Source organism: Sesamum indicum, linkage group LG12 (genome assembly GCF_026168435.1).
Source record: "Sesamum indicum cultivar Baizhima isolate 11 linkage group LG12, ASM2616843v1, whole genome shotgun sequence".
Taxonomy (NCBI): domain Eukaryota; kingdom Viridiplantae; phylum Streptophyta; class Magnoliopsida; order Lamiales; family Pedaliaceae; genus Sesamum; species Sesamum indicum.
This window is the reverse complement of record NC_142668.1, coordinates 11,976,306-12,002,187: the sequence shown is the minus strand read 5'-3', so window position 1 is coordinate 12,002,187 and position 25,882 is coordinate 11,976,306. Positions and strand designations below refer to the sequence as shown.

General features: G+C 34.5%; 4 protein-coding genes and 1 long non-coding RNA gene across 8 annotated transcripts; 2 read left to right on the top strand and 3 right to left on the bottom strand.

Annotated features, from left to right (window-relative positions):
- Positions 1-124: 124 nt before the first annotated feature.
- Positions 125-3,511, bottom strand: LOC105165389 (beta-glucuronosyltransferase GlcAT14B). Of its 4 annotated transcripts, none has more exons than XM_011084380.3 (5): positions 3,328-3,511; positions 1,471-2,243; positions 1,296-1,371; positions 1,096-1,211; positions 125-812 (listed from the first exon to the last, which is right to left on the bottom strand). In XM_011084380.3, exons 2-5 carry the CDS (start codon positions 2,042-2,044, stop codon positions 313-315), a joined length of 1,266 nt encoding a protein of 421 aa, XP_011082682.1. In that variant the 5' UTR covers positions 2,045-2,243; positions 3,328-3,511; the 3' UTR covers positions 125-312. The 4 variants fall into 4 exon arrangements, with proteins under 4 accessions (XP_011082682.1, XP_020550394.1, XP_011082683.1 ...); XM_020694735.2 differs by lacking the exon at positions 3,328-3,511 and adding an exon at positions 2,888-3,183; XM_011084381.3 differs by lacking the exon at positions 3,328-3,511 and adding an exon at positions 2,921-3,183.
- Positions 3,512-6,984: 3,473 nt separating this feature from the next.
- On the top strand, positions 6,985-8,581 carry LOC105165390 (GLABROUS1 enhancer-binding protein-like). Its single transcript, XM_011084383.3, has one exon. The coding sequence runs from the start codon at positions 7,250-7,252 to the stop codon at positions 8,333-8,335; it is 1,086 nt and encodes a 361-aa protein (XP_011082685.1). The 5' UTR covers positions 6,985-7,249; the 3' UTR covers positions 8,336-8,581.
- Positions 8,582-12,109: 3,528 nt separating this feature from the next.
- LOC110012117 (uncharacterized) lies at positions 12,110-14,233 on the bottom strand. The gene is made up of 2 exons (XR_002287225.2): positions 13,683-14,233; positions 12,110-13,591 (listed from the first exon to the last, which is right to left on the bottom strand). It is a non-coding gene; the product is annotated as an uncharacterized LOC110012117 (long non-coding RNA).
- A 1,469-nt stretch (positions 14,234-15,702) lies between these two features.
- LOC105165391 (proton pump-interactor 1) lies at positions 15,703-21,192 on the top strand. The gene is given in 8 exon segments (XM_088876422.1): positions 15,703-15,862; positions 16,705-17,089; positions 18,326-18,517; positions 18,633-18,812; positions 18,919-19,113; positions 19,825-19,923; positions 20,013-20,579; positions 20,582-21,192. Coding segments are annotated over 7 exon segments (1,950 nt in total). The 5' UTR covers positions 15,703-15,862; positions 16,705-16,753; the 3' UTR covers positions 20,963-21,192.
- A 1,193-nt stretch (positions 21,193-22,385) lies between these two features.
- On the bottom strand, positions 22,386-23,167 carry GRI (Stigma-specific Stig1 family protein). The gene has a single exon (XM_011084972.3). The coding sequence runs from the start codon at positions 23,044-23,046 to the stop codon at positions 22,567-22,569; it is 480 nt and encodes a 159-aa protein (XP_011083274.1). The 5' UTR covers positions 23,047-23,167; the 3' UTR covers positions 22,386-22,566.
- Positions 23,168-25,882: the final 2,715 nt, after the last annotated feature.

Below are 25,882 nucleotides of genomic sequence, written 5' to 3'. Positions count from 1 at the left end.
AAATAGAGAGTTTTTGGAGGGGTATAAGTGTAATTCTAGAAAAAAGAATTCGTGAAAAGGTAATTTTGTATTTTTAGAGACAGACTTAAGTGTGTAATTAATCCATATTCTAAGGTAGTTGCTCTAAGAGACTAAAATGTGAAACTACCTTTATAACCAGCCTATGTACATGAAGAAAAGAAGCCACAAAAATTGGGGCTGTGGAGCTGTATCTTCAATCAAGTATTCTAATGCATTATTGGAGCTTGAGAAACACCAAATGTGAATATTCCCTTTTTATACTACCTCGGACCAAAATTGATACAATAAAACCTAGGTACACTGTTCTTGGCCGGACTGTGCAGACGAGATTAGTTTATCTATAAGTCCCCGAAGCCTACCTGCACCAGGACCTGGTTTGAGCTTCGTTGGAGTTCCAACCTTGGAGCAACGCGGTTTGCCTGCACACCATCCACCCATCGTGAAGCTCCCGTTTCGTCGCCTGAGTAATGATTTGTCGATTTTGTCCAGGACAGGAGTGTCCTGTCGGAACTTACGTGCAAAAGCAGCACCACTGGCAATCATTTTCTCGGTGTCGTTTAGGGAGAGAACGTGAGGATGCTGTTGTGGGGGGTTATCCCAAGAAATGTAGTGCATGTCATGGTTGAGAACGGTTGGGATAAATTCTGGGATGTTGCAGATGACCGTCTGAAAATAGCCCTCGGGGGAGGAGAGGAAATTCGAGTAGTACATAAGAAGGGTTCTTGGGAGATTATCCCAACCCCATATGATGTACTCGACGAACGCCCGTGATAAGATCATCCAAGCTGAACCTGCAGATAGTGAAGGTAGTGCAATGGAAGTTGTCAAGTATTCAGGCATATTTACCAATCCATACAGAACAAAGACTGAGAAGTAGGCAATTTTAGCTTCCTATGCCTTAAGAGTATGAGAATTTATCAGCAAACAACCGTGAACCAAGATTTCAGGGCAAAGGGAGCTAAGATAATAAACAAAACTTTGTCATCAGTGCTCGACATGCACAGAAAATTAAAGAAAGGGTCAGATGCACCAAAGTTGAATTGTTGAATTAGGAAATGAGATGCATGTACTAACCAGTGAACAATTTGAACGCGGTAGGTAAGTTTCTGTTAGGTGCGACCCAAAATATGTCGGACTTGGTTGTCTCATAGAGTCCAGGATCAACAATCAAAGGCATTGCCCTGTGAGTCCTGCAACAAGACCAAGTATAAGTCAGCACGCGTTTGTGGCCTTGTCCACTTGAATGAGACTAACAAAATACAATGAGAACTTACGCTTTCCAGCCTAAGTCGCTTGTGTGTTCCATGAAATTGAGTCCTCGTTTCAAGTCAGAAAATGTGTACAGAAGATCTGGAACAACAATCCAGTTATATCCAAAGATTGCTATTACAAGAACATCACTGCACTAGCTCAAATCCCTTACAGAATCAGAAAGGAAAGAGAACTCACCGTCTTGAGTCACTAAAGGGTAATCTGAGGCACTAAGGTTAATAAACCAATCCCAATCTTTGTGTTTCTTCAGAAGAATCGCACATGCGTGCAGAGTATTAGCAACCATGGTAGGCCCTCTATACGTCACCATATTCGCCTTTTCATTCATATACACATTCCCAACTTTTGTGAAAATAGGATGCTTTTCCACCCGAGATGCGAGTTCAAGTCTCTCCTCTGGTGGTGACTCGAGATCCAGATGAACAATATAGTAGTTCCATGGATGATACAGAGCATGAAGAGTCCTCCAAAGTTTCTCTAAATCACCTCTTGATCCGGAGATCAGATATGCAAATTTTGGAATGGGAGGACGAGCAGGCGGGCTCGGAGCTTGGCTAACCTTTGCCTCGGCAAAATTGGGGATGGTTTGATTCGTCAAAGCACGAGAACGAAACAGAGAAAAGATCGAATTGATTGTGTTTACCGAGGACACAAGCCCCATATTGAAGGAGGTCGCAAGAATGAAAACGCAGACTAGTGAACTTATAACAAGAGGGAACACCCACTTCTTCTCGGCGTTCAAGTGCCCCATTGCAGAAATTCAGGATCATGAATTCCACCAAGAATTCCCAGTCACAGTTGAATTACTCACTCTGTTCTCATCAATTCAACAATTTGTACACACAAGTACTCAATAATCGGCAACTGCTGACCCCTACCGATTATTTCAGACAAGGATCAACGTTCTTTGATCCGACCCGAAATTTCTTCTCTCCTCAATATGAATATAGCTGTTGAATGAAACAAGAACAACCCATTAACATATAAAAATGTCTGGCCTCATTACATTAATACTGCAACAGACTCTCAAACAATAATGTCCAACAAAAGACAAAAGATGTCATATACTGATAAGCACCCAAATGCAAATTATATGTGTAAAACCAATGTCCCTCATAAAATATAATTTGGCAGAAAAGGACAGGCATGCAACATCAATAAAATCGAAACAGCAACATTTTCGGCCCAGAATCTACGTAAACAAATAGCTAAATTCTTTGCCTCTAAGTTATCAATCGCGTCTGTGATAAGGACCCAAATTCCAATTCAAGATCACAAGATAAATCTCCAAAAATGTTATTTCAATTAATCCACCAACAGTTAGAAACAGTGAAGAAAGAAAAAACCTAATTTGAGAAATTGGAGCCTTAGATCAATAAATCAACGAGTCAAGATACAATCCCGAAAATGAAGGGGAACACACAACAGCTGCGGCAAGAATTCAATGAAGCTCGAGGCATAATAATAAACTCATAAGGTACCCGTGAACACTTTCCACGCATTACAATCAAAACAGAGCTAACTCATATTCAAACACACACACACACACACACAGACGAGTACGTATACCACACAAATACGCATGTATACGTACGTGTACACAAGAAGAACATAAAAAATGACGAACCCTTTTGTTGGTACGTAATTATATCACGATGATGGAGAGAGTTTTCGCGTGCGGGGTAGAAAGAGAGAAAGGCATATTATATACAGAGTGCGAGGGAGAGAGAGAGAGATCTAGAGAGAGAGAGAGATGGATGTTTGTTTCATTATAGGAGATGGCGTCATAATGGTGGGCTCTCGTTTACATTTCAAGGTTACTGTGATCAGCATTTCATCACCAATACACGATACCCTGTAGCATCAGTGCGTGTAATCCGTCGCTTTTTTCTTGGGAGACGAAATTCAAAAAAACAAGAACGAGAGAGAGAGAGAGAGAGAGAGAGAGAGAGAGAGAGAGATCAGAAAACAAACAAGAATTACCAAATAAATAATTAGAGAAGAATTAGAAAATAAGAATCATGGTGATCTTACGTTAGACCCAGATCAGTAGCCTCCCATAATATTTTCACTTTTTCACACAATGAAAATCAGTCCTTCGTGGGGTGGGGTTTGTCTGCTGAGGTCAGTCGGACCGCACTTTCCTTAATCCTTGTTGCTTCTCTGTTTTTCCTTGTCCCAATCCATTTTTCTAGGTGCCAATCACTTCTTCATCCACAACTATTCGTCTCTTCTTCACTCAACCCGTCGCCAAAAAATAATTGGTATCAGTTACTAATTATTACCTGACGCTTAAATTCGAGTGATTCTCCAAAATTCGGGGCCGCCGTACGTTGTTCATAAATTTGGTAACTAATTCTATTAAATTGCAGTAAGATTTTGTTTTATTTTAGTAACTGTCTTTAATATTTGGTTACCATGAATTGTGATTGTCCATAATCCTTGCTTCTTCCATTTATCACTCCACTTTCTCATTTGTCCTTTTCTTTCGCTTTTTTTTCCCCTCTTCCCATATTTTCCCTTCAATCCTCTCTCATTCATACATAATTACATCATCGTAAATCAATATTGATATGTCGATACGAGAAATACATCAATATAATTAAAAAATAATAAAATAACTAAATTAATCAAACTCATAATTTCAAATTTATTTATAATAAATTAGTCTTAACTACTAAATTAAAAATATTATTTTTTTAATGACTATATATAAAAGAATGTGTTAGAAATTTTAGAAACTTATTATTTTTTCTAAACAAATATTGGTATGGTATGATAGAGATGAGTGAATATTTATTAAATTCTTGGAAAATGCGCGGTTGAGTTTTCATGGTAACATTAAATAGCCAATCGCACCTTTCTTGTAAGTAATGGTAAGCTTCAGAGTTGAGATTACAATTAGTTTTTTTTATTAAATACACAAATTTGCATTTATGTCGATTTATATAATAATTTGTAATTTATTATATTGTCTTTTTTGTTATGAAGTTATTAATGTATTTAATAAGATGTCAATGTGATTATTGATGAGTTTAGTTAGAGTTTCAATATCTTGATAATACATTATACGATGTAACTAATTGTTTCTATCAATGAAAAAATTGTTTTTAAATCTATCATCTTCGTTTTTCAATACATTGATCAAATTTAGATTAATTATGAAATGTCTTCACAATCCAATTTGAAATCTGTGAATTCCTCAACTACACTTGCAATCATAACGGTAATTATGAACGTGCATTTGATATTATTGTATCGAATCGAATTGAAAATTCGATATCCTAATTCCTCTATTTTACTATTCTTGATTCTGTTTTTATTTCTGTATTTTATGTCTCACGTTATACTAAAAACCAAAGTGGCCCTTATAAAATAGTTGGACTTTTTTATTTTAGTAAAACTTATTTTGCTATTCAAATTTTGTAATTAATATTATTTTATTATCTGAATAATTATAAATGACTTAATCATTAGCTAAAATTTTCCACGAATATATTACTTTATAGTTGAGTAATTAATTTTAAATTTTGAGGTGAGAATGAAATTGGCAAGTGACAACCTTTTCAAACTGAAATAATTAAAAGGCAACACTGTAATATTCCCGCCTACCCCACCGTCCTTTGAGGGCACGTGTCGAAAAATTTGGTGATTTTTATTATTATATTCTTGATTGAATAATGACTCATCACCCTCCCCATACTGTTTTTTAACGTTCCCCCCCACACTTCGCACGACACTCACAATTGGCCCCCTCCAACCACATATCGCTGTCACTGCTGAAAAAGTTGAAAGTTCGGCCCCATTCCGTAAACTTCATATTAACAATACACTTCACATGTGCACTGCATGTAATATTATTTATAATATATGATAAATTATAAATTTTGTAAAGTTGAAACAGTAAATTGACACAAAAAAAAAATTTGATGTCAAAATATAAAAACAGATATAATTCAAATAACAAAATATAATTTACCTTTAATATTATATTCGTAAAGTAATACTTATAAATAATTTAATTAGTACTTAAATTTTAACATCAACACCATACTGATGCCCAAATGACATTTTTTGTAATTTTTTTTTTTTAATGTAATGACCATTTTATCGTAACATAATAAATATACGAAAATTTTTGAATAAAATTCAGTCTCTGTATTGTCTTTATTTACTTTCCATTCGTGTATTTGAGTTCTCGATCTTTATCATATTAAGACAAAATTTTTACTTTAAATATATTCCTTGAGTGGAATTGATTATTAAAATAAGTTGTTTAATAATAAATTTTCTATAAATATATACATATTTTTTTATATATAAAAATATATTGCCATATAAAGACGAGCTTGAACAATAAAAAATATTAAAAGATATCACAAGATTGATTTGGTTTGACCTTCAAAGAGGTTGACGGATTCTGGCCCTAAATATCAAAATTAGGACCTATTCATAATTTAATATGTTAAGATATTAATATTAAATATTTTTTTATTGAAACATTTAGATTTCTATGTGACCAAGTCATTTTATATGATATTAGGACTAGGTTAAATAATAAGTGTTGGGTTCGATTTTTTATTTGCATCAATTTAAGAATAATATTTTATGTGTAGGGTCTGTACGTGAAAAAGTGTGTAACGATAGTGACAATGGACGTTTATCCTCCCTACTAGTATAAATACGTATAAGCAATAGTTATATCGTTGTTATATGAGATTTTGTGTAATTACATGTAAATTCTAAAAATTATATTTAATATATAACGTTTGTTTTCATCCAATAAATAGATCTATCAATTAATGAAACAAGATGAGGAAATGAAATCACAAATTAAAATACAAAGACATTCTTTACTTTTCAACCATGCTCAAAATTTCCAACAATGGAGAGAGAGTCCACCCATTGGAATTTTATGAGGTGCGCTATATCAAGTTTCGTTGACTTTGAAAGTTTGAGTCTTGAGAACGTACAAGCCCGTGAAGCACGGGATCTGATTAAGAGAGCGATTATTTAATAAAATTGGTTGATTGTAATCCCATCAATATGTTATCGTACAACACTCTAAAATAATTGGCCCACAAATGAGGAATTTGGTTGCCACGCAATCTATTTATAGTTTGACAATTCGATTTTTCAATTATAAGATATTTTATTTAATATATACATGTTGGCTATGTAATTTTAATTTTAATATATAAGTAATATAAATTTTAAAACATAGAAATAATATGATTTTCTTTCGCATATATTGGTTGATTTTAAAATATCGATACAGTGAATAAGTATTTAGAATAGAATTGCATGATTGAGCTTGAATTGAGCAATCAATCCTAATCTTATAACGAGATTTGCTAAATAATAAAATAGTATTTTATTCTTACATACCATAAATATTTGTAAAAATAATAGTATTAAAATCTCGTATACTTATCATTAGGATCTATTTGGCTTTGTACGCAGTCAATTAAGTTTGTGATTATATTGAATTGCAGTTGTAAGTTCCCTTTTAGTCACGAAAAGTATATTTTGGTATGATTTCTTGTTAAGTCAGAAATAATTAAAATAATAAATTTCTTGTAATATAATTTTTACTTTAAAAAACATTTCCTTATCAAAGTCAAACTAAAAGGCATGAGGATTGATGCATTGCGATAGCAGATATAGGGACCGGCCCAGCTCAGCAGCCAGTGCTGTAGTTTATTTTGGGTGGTTTCCATCAATTTAATTAAATATCTTCTCTCCATCTCTTCCTTATTTTTCCACCGATTTTCATAGCTAGTTTTTTTAGCCAACTCAAGGGTTTAAGGAAGGCCAAATGGCCTTCCTTAGCCGGCACATAGTCATCCCTATTTAAGGGATTGATAGTGTGTGCTTACTGATATACTGATTTTTGGAGAGGGAATAGTTAGTTCGTGTGACAATAATTAGTTTCACAGTGAACCGGTCTCGAAAGATGGCTAAGAATCGTGAACCCGAGAAGCCCATGGAATCAGGGAAGGAAGAAGGTCACCAAGCTACTTCTGAAGACGCTGGCTCGCAGGATTCCGACTCCGCACCCCATCTGGCGCAAGTTAGCAAAAAGCCCTCATCCTCAACACTGGCAACTCCCAAGAAAGCCAAACCTCAGTCCTCCTCTAAACCCCAAACGCAGCCGCCTTCATCCTCTGATGAGGAGAAGAGTGGATCTGAATCGGAGTCAGACTCCGACGAACCAGACCCGAACGTCAAGCCCTCCAGTGACGGCGCTAGGAAGCTCAAATCCAAGGCCATTGCTTCGGATCTGGTGACTCCTGCTAAATCCACCGCCGCAAAACGCCCTGCCGAAGAGAAAGAAACGAATACTAAGGATGCTAAGAAGTTGAAGAAAAAGGCCGAGCCCGAAACTTCCGAGAAGAAATTGCTTTTCCAGAGGGTTTGGAGTGAGGATGACGAGATTGTGATTTTGCAAGGTATGATTGATTATGTGACCAAGAAGAAGTCCGATCCGGTTGCTGACTTGAATGCATTTCATGATTTTATTAAGAAGAATTTGCAAGCGGACGTGATTAGGAGTCAGTTGCAGGACAAGATTAGGAGGTTGAGGCTGAGGTATGAGAACAATAAGGGCAAAGAGAAGGAGGGTAAGGAAAGGATCTTTTCGAAGCGACACGAGCAGAATGTTTACGAGTTGTCCAAGAAAATTTGGTGGAATGAGAGTGGGAAAGAAAATGGGGTTGAAAAAGTGATGGGGAACGGTAGTGCACTGAGGAAGATTCCAAGCAAGAGGCCTTACACGGTTGAAAATGAGTTTCTGGAGTTTGTGAATAGTGATCTGGAGAGGCTGTTGCCAGCCAAGCGAGTGAATTCTGGTGGTGTGACTGTGGAGGAGAGGATTTTGATGATTGGGGCAGAGTATTATGAAAGCGGAAAAGGGCTCGAGGAGGAAAAAGAATGGAAGAAGCTGAATGTCGAGGAGATGGAGGTCTACCTGAGGCAGTTGGAGGTGAAGACTGCACGGGCAAAGCTTGTTCTGGATGCTGTGAAGTCCGGGGGTCACTGAAGCTGTAGACAGGTTATGTCATATTAAGCTTTAGGATTTTGGGTAATTTGTGTCTATGCTATGGATGGATTGTTAAGCTAATTCTAGTTTTTGGGTAATTTGAGTCTATGCTATGGATGGATTTTTAAGCTAATTCTAGTTTAGGTTTCTTATTTGGTCTTAAGTCCTTTTTTGTTTGGAACCCCTCTAGTTATGCATAATGAACTACTTTGGTGTTTATCTTAAAATGGTTGAAGGTTCTTTGGATGTTTGGTTTGTGTTTCTTTTACTTATCATTTGTCTTGTTCAATTAAGATCTCATCCCCAGCCGCAAGAAAGGTGAAAGGCAGAAATGCAAAGCAAGCCTTGAGTTTGTCAAAACTATAATTAGTGTAGTTGAATCACATCAAAAAAATTGTGAAAATGTAAGATACTAATTCGATTTTTCAATTATAAGATATTTTATTTAATATATACATGTTGGCTATGTAATTTTGATTTTAATATATAAGTAATATAAATTTTAATACATAGAAATAATATGATTTTGGTTCGCATATGTTAGTTGATATAGTAAATAAGTATTTAGAATACAATTGTATGATTGAGCTTGAATTGAGCAATAAATTCTAATCTTATAACAGGATTTGCTAAATAATAAAATACTATTTTATTCTTACTTACCATAAATATTGGTAAAATAATAGTATTAAAATCTTGTATACTTATCATTACGATCTATTTGGCTTTGTACGCAGTCAATAAAGTTTGTGATTATATTCAATTGCAGTTGTATGTTCCCTTTTAATCACGAAAAGTATATTTTTGGTATGATTTCTAGTTAAGTCAGAAATAATTAAAATAATAAATTTCTTGTAATTTAATTTTTACTTTAAATAACATTTCCTTATCAAAGTCAAACTAAAAGGCATGAGGATTGATGCATTGCGCTAGCAGATATACGGGCCCGCCCGACCGGCCCAGCTGAGCAGCCAGTGCAGTAGTTTATTTTGGGGGCCCAACAAATTTCCGGTTAAAAATTGACTAACAATTTTTGTTACGTGCTATATTTCCAAATTGGACCCAACATTATCAGTAAAATGAAAAAGATGAAACGTTAGAAACTCCTAAAAGTAAAAAAATAATATCCAAGTTCGTGCATTATTGTGATTATTAAAACTATTGTAATTAAGAAATTTCATACGCATTTTATAAATTTAATACATAAAATAAATCCGTGCAAAATATTGATTTGACAAATACTTTGAAGGTCTATGCTTTATTTTATTTATTTTTTCAACTATTCGGCTTTTGCCAATTTGAATAGGGCTGATTTGTAGGAACATAAAGCTAAGTAGGATACAAGTCCAAATTTTTGTTTTTGGACCTTATCCGGGCCAACCCTTTTTAGGCAGAAACAGACAAAGCACGTGTTGAGCGTGTGGTGTGATTTAGTATTTTTATTATTCATTTATGCAAAAACTACCACCCAACTATACCATTAACTCCTCTCAAAAAAGAAAAAAAAAATTATACCATTATCATTAATCATATTTATAAATTTATTGAATAGAAATACTGTCCAATATATCGAAATAATTATTATAATTTATTTATCGTTATTAATAATATATATATTTATGATAAATGTGACAAAGTTGAGACTAAATTAAAAATTCTTATACTTGAAAATTGTAAGTATACATTAGGTATTTATCTCACTTTAAGAATTATAATATAACAAGCTTGATATTATATTTTAATTTTAATTTTATCGAACATGTGTATATTTATTTTATTTTATATGACATTATTATAATGTGTTTCATGCTTTATTTTTATATTAATATATTAATCAAACTTATGCATTATTTAATTTATTAAAATATTGATAGCATCATTTAATTGCTGCCTTGAATTTTTTTTAAAGGAAAAGATTTAGATGGATTAAATTGTCAATTTATGAGATGTAGAAGGGCGCTTTTGTACATTTAAGTCGGCCTGAAAAATTCCCTTGTCGTTATCATCGAGGTGCCGTAGTGGATTTTGCCAAGTCAATAATTTCAGCCAAAACACGTGTTCCCAAACGGCCCCTCTAACCAACAAATCAAAGGGACATAGGGATATTAATTTGTTTCTACCTCCCACGTGAAAAATATATTATATGAAGAAACATATACACTCATCTTTCTTTCATTTAATTTGTTTTTTTTTCAAATAAAAATAAAATTCCATAAAACCCTTATGAAGGACACCACTTAAATCATACTCTTTTTGTTATTTTTTTAAAAGTGAAATATAGAATCTGAGTTGATGTATTTTTTTTAATCAAAAGTGATCGACAATTATTTTTTGAATAAATCGAGTTTAATTATAAATATCAAATATTTGTATATAACAACTATTGACAACTATAACAATCATATATAACCATCAACATCACATTACTACATCTAATTGACAACTATTATTAATATAGCACAACAATTAATATTTAAAGTGGAATAACATATCATACATTGACGGGGTTCGAACACATAACCTTAAAATTGCTGGACCTCGTTGACTGTTGTATGATTTAAATTTTGAAATTTTGGATTACACATCTCCTCTAGTTATATATTTTGGCATCACTATGGACACTAGGCCTAATAATAGTCAATTACATCTTAATTGCATCAATATAAAACATCATTAAATTTAAGACAATAGGTGGCCACAAATAAAAGAAACAACTTAATGAAATAGTACTAGACTGATTCCCACATTGGTGAAACTTTAAAGTTTAAACTAAGTATCCCATCTTAATTAAAGTTTTTATATTATTCATAACTTATTAGTATTTACTCAGGAATTAAATTTTGTCAAATTATGAAGGTGTCTACAAAGATATATGAAAGACGGTAAATGTAACACACAGACATTTACGTTGCTTCAAAGTTCTCTTATGACCACAGTTGCTCAAACTCGTATTCCTACTAGAATAATTTTGTATGAATACTTTATTAGAGCGTCTTTAAAGTACTAAAAGGACAAGAAAATATATTGATAAGTTGGATCGATCTTATGTCCATTCTCTCGTCTGAATAGAACTCTCTCATGGGATTGAAGGTTTTCCTTCTCTTTACTGTTTGAGGTTGTTGATTTCAAAATCCTCTTATTCCACCATGGTCCATCTCCCCTTGTCACTTTCCTGTTCTTGATTCCAGTTTTTAATCCACTCACCTACGTACCTCCTGTCACCTTTTAAAAACCTTATTTTTGGAACTGTTTACTGATATCTTCTCTAATTTTGATGCACCTTGGTTGGTTATGGGAGATTTTAATGCGGTCCTATCTCAAGAAGAAAAAAGATGAGGGAAACCTTTTGCTTTTAGCTCTAGAAACTTCATGGGGAATGAACTTGAAAACTACAATCTTATTGATCTGGGTTTCTCTGGTAATAAATTCACCTGAATTAACCAAAGACTTGGTTTGGCTAATATTAAATCCAGATTGGATAGGGGAGTGACCAATGCAGATTGGTGCCTCATTTATCCTCATGCCCTCATCCTGTACCTTCCAGCAATTGCTTTTTACCACTGCCCAATTCTCCTTGATACGCATCCAAATTTTGCAAAAAAAAAAAAAAAATCGCGGTCTTTTTGTTTTGAGGATATGTGGTACAGGATTTTTCTTATGAAAATCTTGTTGTTGACGATGATTGACATTGCAGGTTTCCCTATGGCTTGCCTCCAAAACAGGCTAAAACTCTTTGATTTGAACATAGGAAACGAAACAAAAAAAATGTTTGGATAGTGCCACGACAGAATCAACCTTATCAAGCAGAAAATCGAAGAAATACAAAGATTAGCATCCTCCAAAATTCCTGGACCATATGGTTTCCCTCCCAGTTTCTACAAAAACTTTTGGCACATTGTTGTAATCAGATTGTTGAAGCTACAAGGTCTTTCTTCACTTTAGGCCAAATATACCTAGCAAATTGTCATACCTATATCACCCTTATCCCAAAGAGCCCCAAATCAGCCATTGTTGATAAATTCCATTCTATCAACTTCTGTAACACCACATATAAAGTGATCTCCAAAATTTTGGCCAACTGAATTAAGCTATATCTTGATAAAATCATCTCCTCATTCCCAATGGCCTTTGTCCCTGGGAGAACGATTAATGAAAACTCCATAATCTCCCATCAAGGGCTGGCAAGATGATCCTTATTAAGAACGTTGCACAATCTCTCCCCGTGTACTCAATCTACATCCCTCCTCCCAAAAATATTATGCCAGAAAATGGATGCAACTGTGCAAAGGTTTTGGTGGAAAACTGACACGGAGGATAGCAACAAACACCTTTTGGCTTTCAAATCATGGCATTCCATTTGCCAACCAAAGAGCAAATGAGAATTAGGATTCAAGAAATTCTCCAACTTCAATAAAACCCTCACCGCAAAGATCGCATGGAACATATTTAAAAAATCTGACAAACTCTGGTGTAAGATTATTTGTGCAAAATATTTGAAAAATGGCATAAGGTTGAAACCATCATTGCAGGTTCAAGGAGCACATGGATATGACAGGACACGGTGAAGTGTGCAAAAATCATCCAAAAAACGGGAGCACATGGTCTCAATTAATACAGCTACCAAAATTTGGGAAGATCCCTAGATACCATCAATCCAAAATTTCACCCCTGTCGTGAACAATGCAACCACGCCTTTTGAACCAGTGTATGTCTTTGAGTTGATTGATCCAGGTAGCCTCCAATGAAAACTTGACCTTCTCCACCAATTGTTCACTGCAAATACCATTTCGGAGATTCAAAAAATTCAAACTCCAGTCACAATGGAACCCCTCAAACCGTATTGGGTGCCCTCTAAGTCATGAAAGTTTACAACCATAACGACATTCCAAGTTATCCAACGGGCTCTTCCTCTTGATAATGAAACTAAATTGCTTGAAATAAGGATTTGGAAGCATGATCTTCATAACTGCTTGAAAGTTTTCATTTGGAGAACTATGTTTGACACAATGCCAACAAGAGGTAAGATTTGCTAAATTTTCCAAATTCAGGTCGAAGACATCCACCATCTATTTCTGTGTTGCCCTTTCTCGGAAGATTCTGGTTACTCTCTAAATAGCAACTGAGGTTACACTCTTTATCCCAGTTGTCGATTAGAGAGTGGTTCCTCCGCATTTTCAAACCAAACTCCAGTTTCTTCCCAAATTGCTCGATCCAACAATAATTCATTACATGCTGGGTCGTCTCTTTGGAACTTATCTGGAAAGCACATAATGATCACACTCATGGAAAGCAGGCAAAATCTCCAGATGAAGTGGCACAAGATATTAAGGATAAAACAGAGGAACACCTGAGAGCAAAATTCACTCGAAAGGTAAAGGACCAAACGAACTGTGAACACACCCCCACAGGAATGGATAAAGGTAAATTCAGACATCGTCTGCAAAGAGGATAAAAGTGTTGTTGCTTTTGTCTACCACGACCATGATGGATTTCTTCTTCATGCCGAAGCCTTTGAAATCTTTGCAAATGACATCTGCAGAGTTACGGGCAATCAGATTTGCAGTTGTAAAAATCCATGGAGCAAATACAAAAAGCCATCATCGAGTTTGACTCAGCTGTTGCCATCAACTAGATCAAGAAAAATCAGATGGAGTTAATCGAGCAGCCCAGATTGATGTCCAAACCACCTCGACAATTTGGGAATGCAGAGCAAAGTTGAATTTTTGAAAAATACCTAGAAACTGTAATGGATTAGCCCATGGTGTCTCCAAATGGGCACATGTGGCCAATTAAGATGGCCTAATCCCACCCCCTGTTCCTTCTTGATGTTTTTTGTGAGAAGGGATCTAACTCCCTCGAACGTTGCGTTATTAATGCGAGCTTACCAGATAAAAATAAATTGGATCAATATTATAAATTAACAGTCTACTTGTTTATATTTTATTTTTTATTTTTATTAAGAAATACATTAATTTAACACTATAAATTAAGATAAAATATAATTTTATTAATTAATTCAAATGTATTCTCATTTTAAATGAAAATTTATCCAAGCTGTAGTCATAAATTTCCAAAAATATCATGAATGTGATCCATATTTTGACTTTACTTTATAAGTTATGATCTACATTTTTCTAAAATAAATTATTTAGTAAAATAATTCATATTGATTTGTAGTTCTATGATAATTTAAAATATTAATCATTATTATATTGAATTTAGATTATATGTTAGTTAGTTGTTTTTTTAATTTATAACTAAAATGAAATATAGGTGTTGGAATTTGAATACCTGGAATTTACAATTATATTTTTTGAGTATGGGAGATATTAATGCAATATGATTTTCTATAAAGTTATATCCATTTTCTATTTTTTTTAATTGGATAATATTTTAAATTTCAACAAAGAATGTATCACAAAATGCTTTTTTTGTCAAATCTTCATCAATTAAAAAAAGATCTGGAAAACAATAAAAGAAATATTATATATAATATGTGTATATGAATGCATACATTTCTTGATATTCATTTTTAATACCCATTATGTTATACCCTTTTGTATCCCCCCATTATGTTTATAATGATAATAGTTATGGTGTATTTTGTAACCACAATTTTGGTGGTCTATATATACCACCATGTATTTCATTTGTAAATAACTTTTGGAGAGAATAAAAAAGTGATTTGAGGAAATCCGTTTTCTTTGTATTCTATTAGGAGTGATAGGCCAATAAACTTATAATTTTTCTAAGTTTATAATAAGAAATAAATTAATTTTATCTCTCTCTGCCTTCTTATATTTCCACTCTCTCGCCTCAATTTATGAAAAAGATAATTACACTTTCTTGTTATGAGGTTTGGTGTAATTGTATACAGATCCCCTATAGTTTGAAAAATTATATTTAGTACTTCTGAGATTTGCTTTCGTCTAATAAATAAGTTCTTATATTAATAAAAATTCATCGAATCTGCTAGTATTTAAAAAGAAAATTAAAAAATTATATTTATCTTAAATTGACTTATTACTGACTTAAAGTAGGTCAAATAAATTTTTGTATGATCAAATTATCCTCATATCTTTTTACATATTAATACATGTGAGGAGGTATATATTTTACAATTATAAGGATAGTTTAGTCCAAAAAATATTTAATTTACAATAAGTTATTAATAAATCAATTAAAGATAATTACCAATTTTTATCTAATTTTTTTTATTAATATCAATAAACTCAGTGAATTTTAATAAATAAAAATTTATTTATTTGATAAAAACAAACTTTAAAAATATTAATATAATTTTCTAATTCATAACAAATTTATGTGGAATTATATCAAAACTTAGGAGGATCCAGTATAATTATCCTTTATCTAATTTCAGGAAACAAGAATTTAGGCCCTCTCTCTCTCTCTCTCTCTCTCTCTTAAAAAGAGGCAGAGAGATCTGGGGTCCTTTCTCACTGTACGGTCCTGTCAAAGAAGGGTCTCTCCTAAAAATCTCCGCCTTAGTTTTCTTGCTCATTACTGGTATGTACTGCCATTTCACTTGCTTTTCATCCGAGTCCCCTTAGTTCCTCTGCTCCTTCGCACTGTTACTGCTTGTTTTTTTATCCCTTTTTATTGCGCTCTCACCCCCTTCTTGCTTGATCTGTACTTATCTGGATCCTGTAAGGTGAATTTGGTTTATGTTATTCTGATCGACCAGAATTGAGTGTTTTGATTTTTTTCGGTGTTTTTCCGGGATTGATTCACTGGGTCAACCGTTTTTGTTTATTATTATATATATATGATTGTTTTTTTTTGGCTGAAGTTGAATTACTGCGTGTGACGTGTTCGGTGCATTTGTTATATGTAACTGCATGTCGATGTTGTTGATTCTCTGTGGGTACTGTTTAATATATGATTTTTTTGTCGTGTTGGATTCGATTTGCTGTTAAAGGTTTAAAAGTTTGATTAGTTGATTTAATTTTTTCGTATCAACATCATTCAGATCCCTTTCGGTGTTACGAGCAAACGTTGCTTCTTTTTGATTTGTGGCGGTGGTACTTATTGGAAGTTGTTTGTGGTTGTTTTCCGTTGACTTAAAGATCTATTCGTGGAATTATAGTGTAGTTGAGTTTTTGCTGTCAGACTCCGCTGGTTTTGCTGTGAAGTTTTGATTCATTAAAAAATTGGGGATTTGTAGTGTTATTTGGTGAATGCTCTGATGATCTATTCTTGTAAGGCTAAGTTGATTTCCAGTAACATACAGTTAGTTGTTAAGATTAAAAAATTGGTGGATCTGAGTTATAGATGAAAAAATTACTCCAACGATTGTTCTGTTCATGATTTCATACACTCTAATAACTATTATTTGGATTCTACTTCAGGGTTTGAGATTCTACGGCGTTCTCTTTGCTGTAGCATTTATCCTACACCATGGGCGTCGAGGTTGTGGACTCTAACTTGCCTGTGATTGAAACTGGGAGTGAGGCGAATATGTCAGTGGCCAATGAAAAAGTGAACATAAAATTTGGCTCCCATGTTGTCGATGAGCCAGTGAAAGGGGAAGTGAATAAAGTTTCTGAATCCAATCTCCCCAAGGATGCTGTTGATGAATGGCCTGAGCCCAAGCAGATACACTCCTTTTATGTTGTTAGATATCGGGCACTTGAAGACCAGAAGCTGAAGGCCAAGCTGGATGTTGCTGAGAAAGAGTTGCAGAAAAAGAATCAGGCTCGATCACAAATTGTGGAAAAGATAAGGGCCAAAAGGGTAAGCTATGGTATTTTCTATTTTGGGTATGTGTGGAGATATCTTTTACATGTTTGCCCGTCTCAAGGTGGTTTCTAGTGACTTCCAATCTCATTCCATGACTTGGAAATCTACTCCGAGTTAGATTTTCTCCGCTGCTGAAGCTAAACAACTATAGAAATATGCTGCTGAATAACATGACTGCATTGCACAACTCTTCAATTTTAATATGATGGACAAAATTTGATTTAATTTTCCAAATTCATTTTTGATAAAATTTAACCTACCCAGATTACTATTGGTTTTTGAAATTATGATCGTAGGTTTTCTCCCCATTCCAACTACTTGCATCTAGCATTTCTATATTTTAACATACTGACATTGATATGATGTGCTCTATGAACAAGCTCATATAAACATTTTAGCCTATGTTGTGGAGCTTATGCAGCTCTATCTCAACAGTCATACTCTAAGGAGATGAAAAACTGACGTCGGACATTTTGGTTTTTATTTATTTCAGATACCACGTTCCTAAATATGAATGTAGCTTATGTAAAGTCCAAAGTGCAGTTTTGTCTGTTGAATGTGGTCCAGAATCAAATATTTCCTGCCCCAAAAAGGGCATTTTTGGAAGACCACTGGACCTTTGTGACTGTTTCATCTTAAATCCTTAAAAGTACTCATGCTCACAAGCTTATAATGTTGGACGGAGAAAATCTCTGAGGATATAGTTATAATTTATGAAACAAAGGTTGTTTGTAGATAAACCAAGCCTCTTCAGGTGCATGTGTAAATTATCCTTGAATTAGTGTATCAATTGTATGTTTTTAGTTTATAAAGATGCATTGCTGATTGCAAACCTTTAGCATCGGATACAAGCTGGCATGCAGTTGGATATTGGTTTTTCTAGGATTTGAAAGTGCAGTAGGTAACTGCGGGAAGTGCTTGCAATTGATATAGGTTATAGGTGCTTCATTAGACAGGTCATAATATATCAAGAGAAAAATCACTGTGATAGATATATTTTTGGTATGCTATGATCTATTAATTTTTTCCTTTCCCTGGGGATTTTGCTACTTGTACACATTATAGAGTCATTTTATTTCTGAATTTTTTTTCCACTTGCTTTTATCAAGGTTTTCCATATTTTCCTGTCAACACTTGTCCATCTTTCGACATAATCATGGTTTCAAACAACTGGTGCGTGCAGTTCAGAATTATGGAAAACATGATGAATGAGACTAACATGTTTTGCAGGCCGATCGATCCCAGATAATAGCTCAAATAAGGTCTTTAAGTGTTGAGAATAAACAGTTCAGGACAATCATGGATGAAAAAAGAAAAGAAATGGAACCTCTCCAGCAGGCTCTTGGCAAGTTAAGAGGTACTTCTGGAGGTAGAGACAGGGGTTCGGGTGTGTGTTCATCTGAGGAAGAACTCAATGATATTGTAAGATTTTTTTGTGTATATATATGTATATTGTTATATTTGGAGTGCTTATCACTTTTTTATTGGTTCCACACATATGACATACTAATTTTTTTTTGTCATTGGAATTTATCAGATTAAAAGTTTACAGTATCGGATTCAGCATGAAAGCATTCCTCTCAGTGAAGAGAAACAAATCCTAAGGGAAATTAAACAACTTGAAGGAACAAGGGAAAAGGTTATTGCAAATGCTGCTGAGAGGGCAAGGATTCAGGACTCGCTGGGTGAAAAAGAAGTGATTCAGGGTCAGGTCAAAGTAAGTTGCCTGTCATGTGAAACTTCTATATCGGTGTTTTTTCCAATAATCTGCTGGCGTGCTTTACTTTGTATTAACTGGTAGTCACATAACTATGTCATTTCAGTTGATAGGAAATGATCTTGATGGAGTTCGCAAGGAAAAACAAGTCATCCATGCAAAGCTTAAGCAGCTTGATGAAGAAAAACTGGCCTTGGAGAAAGAGATCAGTGTTTTAGAAGGGGAATTGACAGCAATTACAGAAAAGAGGGACAAAACTTTCGAAACCATTAAGGAGATGAGGAAACAGCGAGAGGATGGGGTATGCTCCTTGATTTTATAGTTATGCAAATATTACATTTTTCTGGTTTTATATACAGTTTGGCGATGTAACTAAAGTTTATGGTAAATGGATTAGGTTCCGGTTTAACGACCAGCTACTAATGCTAAAGACTACTAATTTGCTGAACCATTGGTCAAATTATCTTCTTGCATGTCATATTGTTGTCAGGATGTTTTTCTCAGCAATTTTTTACTCCAGTATCATTAGATGATGTCCAAATAGTGGAAAAACTCAAATAATGTCATTCAACGTGTCATTTGAGCACTGAATCGCTTGCCATCTGGATTCTTCATAGCTTATGGCTTATAGTTTCTTATTCATTTGGGGTTGAAATGCCCATCTTCTCAGTTTGTGCAGCTTAATGAGTTTGCTGGATGTAGTTAATTCTCACTTCATAAAATATGGTCGATTTGTAAGATTCGCAGGTTCACTATAATATTTAGGAACAAAATTCTGCGACCGAAATTGGTGGTGGAAATTGAATCAGTTTCCAGCCAGCCATCTTTTCTTCTTTATGTTAAGAGAACATTGTAGTCAAGTTATACATCTGCTTTAATCTTGTCATATGATTATTTTTTCTGTTTTTTCAAATATGTAGAACTTCTATTGATCTTTGATAAATTTAGACCTTAACATATTCTCTTAGGCATTTATGACACAAAGGCATAAGTTAAATGTAATTACTTGCAGAATTCCCCGTTTTACCAAAACCGCATGCTCTTGACCAAAGCTAAAGCAATTGCGGCAAACAAGGATGTGGATGCCTTGAAGGAGCTTTCAGACACAGAGGTTTGCTGGATAATTTGCTTTCTTGAGTCTCTATTTCTGTGATGATCTGTCACAAACTGATAGTCTTGTCCATCCATTTCCCCTCCCAGGTTGAGAAGTTCATGTCCCTCTGGAATAGTGATAAAGCTTTCAGGGGCGACTACGAGAGGAGAATTTTGTCTTCACTAGACATGAGGCAGTTGAGCAAGGATGGCCGGTTAAGGAACCCAGGCGAGAAGCCACTGGTGCAACCGGAGACATCAACGACATCTGAAGCTGAGGTAGTCAAAACGAGTGCAAAACAAACCCCCAAAGAGAATGCTGTATCCCCCGCTCACATTGATGCTTCATCCGAGCAAAAAGTTCAGAAAACAAAGGGTGCTAAAAACAATAAAGAAGGAAATAAGAAAACTGAAACCACCTTGGAGAAAATTGACAAGGCAGACGAAGAGGAATTCTTTACTACTGTTAAATCGCAAAAGGAGTCTCTTCCCAAGAGGGATGAAGTTGATGAAATGAAGTTGAAGGAGCTGAAGAGACAGGAAGAGATAGCAAAACGCAATCAGGCAGAGGAAAGGAAGAAGAAGCTGGCAGAGAAAGCTGCAGCCAAAGCAGCAATAAAAGCCCAGAAGGATGCTGAAAAGAAGCTCAAGGAAATTATTGCCTTTTACTTTCTCTTCACTCTCTTGAAATTAGCATTTTGGTTATGATCTCTAAACTTAAGTTGCCCGTCTTTAAATTTGTTCAGGAGCGTGAGAAGAGAGCAAGGAAGAAGAACGGAGCTACAGCTCCTGCTGAGGAATCTGAAGAATCAACTGAAGCTGTTGCAGAGGTTGCTGAAACAGAGAAGGTGGAGGAAAAAATTGAAACTCCGGCACCACAAAAGAACAGGGATCGAAAAGAAAATACCATCAGGCACAGGGGCCGCCCTAGAGGTCCGGATTCACTTCCAAAAGCAATACTTAAACGCAAGAAGGCAACAAACTACTGGATTTGGGCTGCTCCTGCTGCTTTGGTGATTCTTGTACTTGTGTTCGTCGGCTATAACTATCTTAGTTGAGGTGGTATTGTGGATTGGAATGAAGATGGGAAACTTCTCTTTTTGGTAACCTGAGAGACAGGCTCTATATTAGTAAGCATATGTTTTTCCTTTTTTTCTTCTACCCTTCTGTTTCTTGGCATCCCATGACAAGCGATACTCAGACTCATAATGTTGGTAGAACAATATAGTTCAATAACTCTTTACTGCTCATAAACTACACATGTTATTTCAATTCTCCAGTTTCCTTTTGGGTTTGGTCTTTTGAGCTCTGATTGTCTTATTTGTTTACATACGTTTATTTGTGTTTGAATCAGGGGGCAAATTAGCGTATATCAATAATTTTCTGCAATTATTTTGCTATTCAAGTTTCATCTATTCGTTTTGATTCTGGGCATCCACTAGTTTATTTGCAGTTGGAGAAATACGAGAAACAGATTAAAATGTCGAAATAGCGTAAAATTGGAAATTGGCTTTTGAAACTAAAATCAAACATCCCAAGAATTTAACGGTAATAGTGTAAAAGTACGAAAAAATCACCCTTGCAAATTTATCGAAAACTCCATTTCAGTTCAAATGTAGCTTTCATTTTGCAACGAGGGAGTATATTCATATACACAAGGGATAACCACTGAACAGCACAGGCGTTATTTTAGCTTCAAAAGGCTAAATTTTTCGATATACATGCCTTATTAGATTTATTAATTGAACATGTGGCGTCTCTATATTAAATTACGTGAAATTATTTCTTTTATTCTACTTCAATTCTCCCTCATTTTTTCTTTACTAGTTAATTCCAAGATTTAGATGCCCAGTTTCTCATCCCGCCCCATGACTTTCAGTTTTATGCCATCTTGCGCTTGGTTGTGCATTTCAAACTTTAATATTTAGTATCAAGATATTAAAAAATTTTAATTCAGGTCGGATTTGATTAAACCTACAGTGTGATTGACATACAGTTTAGGGAGATTGACTAATCACATGGCAAGTGTATCACATTTACTTTATAATTGATTTGGTTCAATCAAACTTGATTTGAGTAAGAATTTATACCAAGATAGTTTGATTTTAACATAGGTAATTAGCATAGGGTTCTTGCAGGCAATCAACATAGCAATTTGGACATGGCTACATTAATTGTCTCCTGCTATGAAATATTCAATTTGAATCATAATTATACTCAAGGAACAAGTCGGTTACTGTAATCCCATTGCTGTGTGTAATGAATCAGACTCACGCTATCATAATTAAGCCACGGTATACAATCATAAACGAAAATCGATTCAATTTTATGCCCTATTCTATGGAAATCGTATAGTCCCTACAATCTTGATAGTGTAGTATCTGCAAGTATAATTCCTTCATTATGAGCTTCACTTAAACTATAGTGTCGCATTTACAAATCTAAACCTGAGATAGAATCAACCGAAACATGATGACCAAATTCAGGGAGTAAAAAATGGATTACATTAATTATATCTCCTGTGTGAGGTACACATGGGACATGAACGCAAAATCTAATGTGTATCATAATCTGTATGAAACCAAAAACTTAAATCGCACTTTACAAACACAACCTCTCCCCAAAAGAATAATATTTTATACCTCCTTCTTCTCATGTCTTGTCATGCATACCCACAGTACCCGTACTCACACCTAACCCCACCAGGGCACCTCTTATTGCACTTCCCACAGTTGGCCGTGCTCCACAGCACATTGGTGCAAACTCCGCCGCAGCACCGCTCCCCCAGCCCGCACTTGCGCCCGCAAATCCCGCAGTTGTTCCGGTCTCCGAGCACATTCCGGCAATGCTTCTTGCAGCAGTAAAGGAGACTGCTCCCGTTGTTCGCCGACACCCCATTGCACACATAAGGGTTAGTTTTCGCATCGCAACTCGTTCCTTTTTTGATCTTTTTCACGCTGGACGCCAAAAATCTGCTTCTTCGCACACTAGAGTTTGCGAAGACCGAATCGAGCACGTACTCTTCGTCTTCGTCCTCGTTCTCTTTATATGATGCGGCACGTTGGGAATGTAGGGCGAGGAGTAACAAGACGACGACGGAGAGACTAGTTGTGAGCTTGAGCATTGTCAGGGTTTTGGCCATTGTGGCTGTAGTGTTGGAGTGTGGATGAAGGGAGACGATTTTGTGGGGGTATTTATATATACGTATGAAGTTTGGGGGTTTGGGATGAGAAATTAATCAGCATTTTAAGGGTCACATGCATGTTCACCCTTTTTAGTGTAGGTTTCATTTTCTATTTTAAATTGTTATATTTTTTAGTACAACCACAACTATAACCATCATATATTAATTATTAATATTAAATAATTATATTTCATTAATAATTATTATTAAAGTCGAACAACATTTATTATTAAAGTAGAATAATATCTCATACCTTGAGGTGTTGTGATGTAATTTACCTTAAGCGATATATTTATAAAATTTTACCTTAAAATAGAGGGTGTACTTTTATTTTTGTTAAAGTATGAAACTTTTGTATAATTAAATCTAATACCAAAAGAGTATCCACCCAATTTATTCTACACTTTTAATGAGTTTAATTTGTGATAGTCAAAGTAGTGCAGATTCTCTGCCTAATTTTTGTTTTCATGTGTGATTAAATTATAGAGTGGACCACTAAATTGGAACTTTTAGAAGAAATTGAGAGACAAAATGAAGCTGACTTTTGAAGAGGGTTCTTGAGCATAATTCAAAACTCCTTGTGACAACCAGTTTTTGTTGATTTTCTACCCAAAAGTAAATGGGAAAATTGATATTAGTACATTGACTTAAAATTAATCTGTTAATTATTCCAAGTTGAATAAACCAACTTCAATCATAGTAGTAGACGTCTGTACATTTATTAATTAAATATCCTTTAATTCATTTTTTTCTTAAACCCAAAAAAAAAAATGATCAGAATAATAATTTCAATATTTTCCTCTCACCTTATTTCTCCATGCATGTTCCTTTTTCTTATCAATTTTTTTATAATTTTTTCTCTTAATCCCATAATTTTTTTTTATATACTTGCAGAAAATGTCTGCGACGATAGTTAATGTAATTTAAAAAGAAGGGCAAATTCAAATAATACTTACTCCAATGGGACCGATATGATGTGTTCAAATTTGATTGGAATACATATATAAAATGATATTTTGGCAGGAAATGGCAAATAACAATTATTGAAAGTGAAGGTGATGTATAGGAGGGCTTGGTTTTACGATAGGCAAAACCAGTTATGATTGCTTGACCCTGAAGGCGTGGGGCACACGAGGAAGGATCCCGTTTTGCGCCGGATTACCCGACCAACACAACATTGTCTCTCACAGCTTCCCATGTTAGATCCCTGGATTGTTCACAAATAAAGTTTTAATTTCCCCGGATTATATATCCCAGGAAGAAACACATATGATTTATAATTACAATTTCATTCAACGTTTTCTTGGATAATTTCATATTGCCGACGAGTTTAAATACTTAAACTCCCATTTTGTATAATACTTGATGAATTTTAAATTCAATAAATACAAAGAAAGTTGAAATTCTTTTCTCAAATATTTCGACTCATATGTAGTAAAAAAGAAGTTAAACCACCAGTTATTGTCGCCTAGTGGTTAAGGTTGAACTTTACCACCTACAATGCGAGTTGGAATTCTTGTTGAGACGTCTGGTGGGATTAAACGTATGTTTTGACATGTGTGCTGATTTTTATGTGGTTGGATGTTGATTTTTTACAACATTAAGTAAATTATACTGTTTCTTGTGTGTGCACATGGTGCAGAAGCAATTCTCTGATGTGGATCTATAGCGTGCCTTACTTGCTTTCCCATTTGTATTAAAAAGTTAAACTAGAATTCAATCCCATCAAAGTATTGGCTTCATTCCTTGTCAATTTTTATAAATGTCGGAAATTGGAGGTTTGGAGTTTGAACAATAAAAATCTGAGGCTACAGATTCTTGATCCACTGGAGCCATGATATAATCATCAACCCACCGACCACCCAAATCCAACACTCCCCCAAACCAAAAGAATAATAATGATAATAAAAAAAAAAAAGAGGGATCCAATGGTTTGAAGTTTGACTTATATATCTCAATCACATGTTACATTAGCGTGTTGACTATCTTTGTCTGGCTCGCGTTAGATCCTTCTGCGTAGAGTTGTCAGATATAATGCTCATTCGTCCTGTCCGTGTGAATGCTGCCAAATGCGCTTTTTGTGTGATTGGAGTTTTGTTCTACACGTTTTTTGACTTTTCGAAAATAAATGGAGAGGCCGAAGCACCCCCCATGTTCTATGATGTGCAGTGTGGCCATATATTGTGAGTTATATAGTATAATTATTTCTTTTACTTTTTATCACAAAAGTATAATTCTTTTCTGATTTCCTTATTCCACGATTTTCTAGATTTTAAGATTGATTTGAATATCGTAAAACTAGTATAACATAAATTTAATGCTGCAAAATGCCTTTATGAAAAAATTACTCGAGTTCATTAAGGAGCATTTACAAGGCCTGATAAGGATGGATTGAACCTCAATCCACCTTTATTCGTGGTTTAAAATAAAAAAAACAACAGCGATAGTAATCCATTAGGTATAAAATAATGGCTCATAACTGTTCCAACATTGAAAACGTGATTGTATAATTCTGCCCAATCCCACATAATAGTTGTGTTTCTTCATGGCTTTTGGTTGAAATATAAATCAATTTATTTAGGTTATTAAATGAAATGACAAAAATTAGCGTATTTCAGAGTAACCTTTATGTTTTGGTAAAATATATCATATACACTAACAATCCTTTGTCTAAAGTCTTACAATTCAGTTGTGAGTTTGGATTCTATAGATACAAGTATGTAGACTATTTTAATAGTAGTATTTTTAATTACTTTGAAATTGTCGACTGATTAATAAATATTGATGTATTATT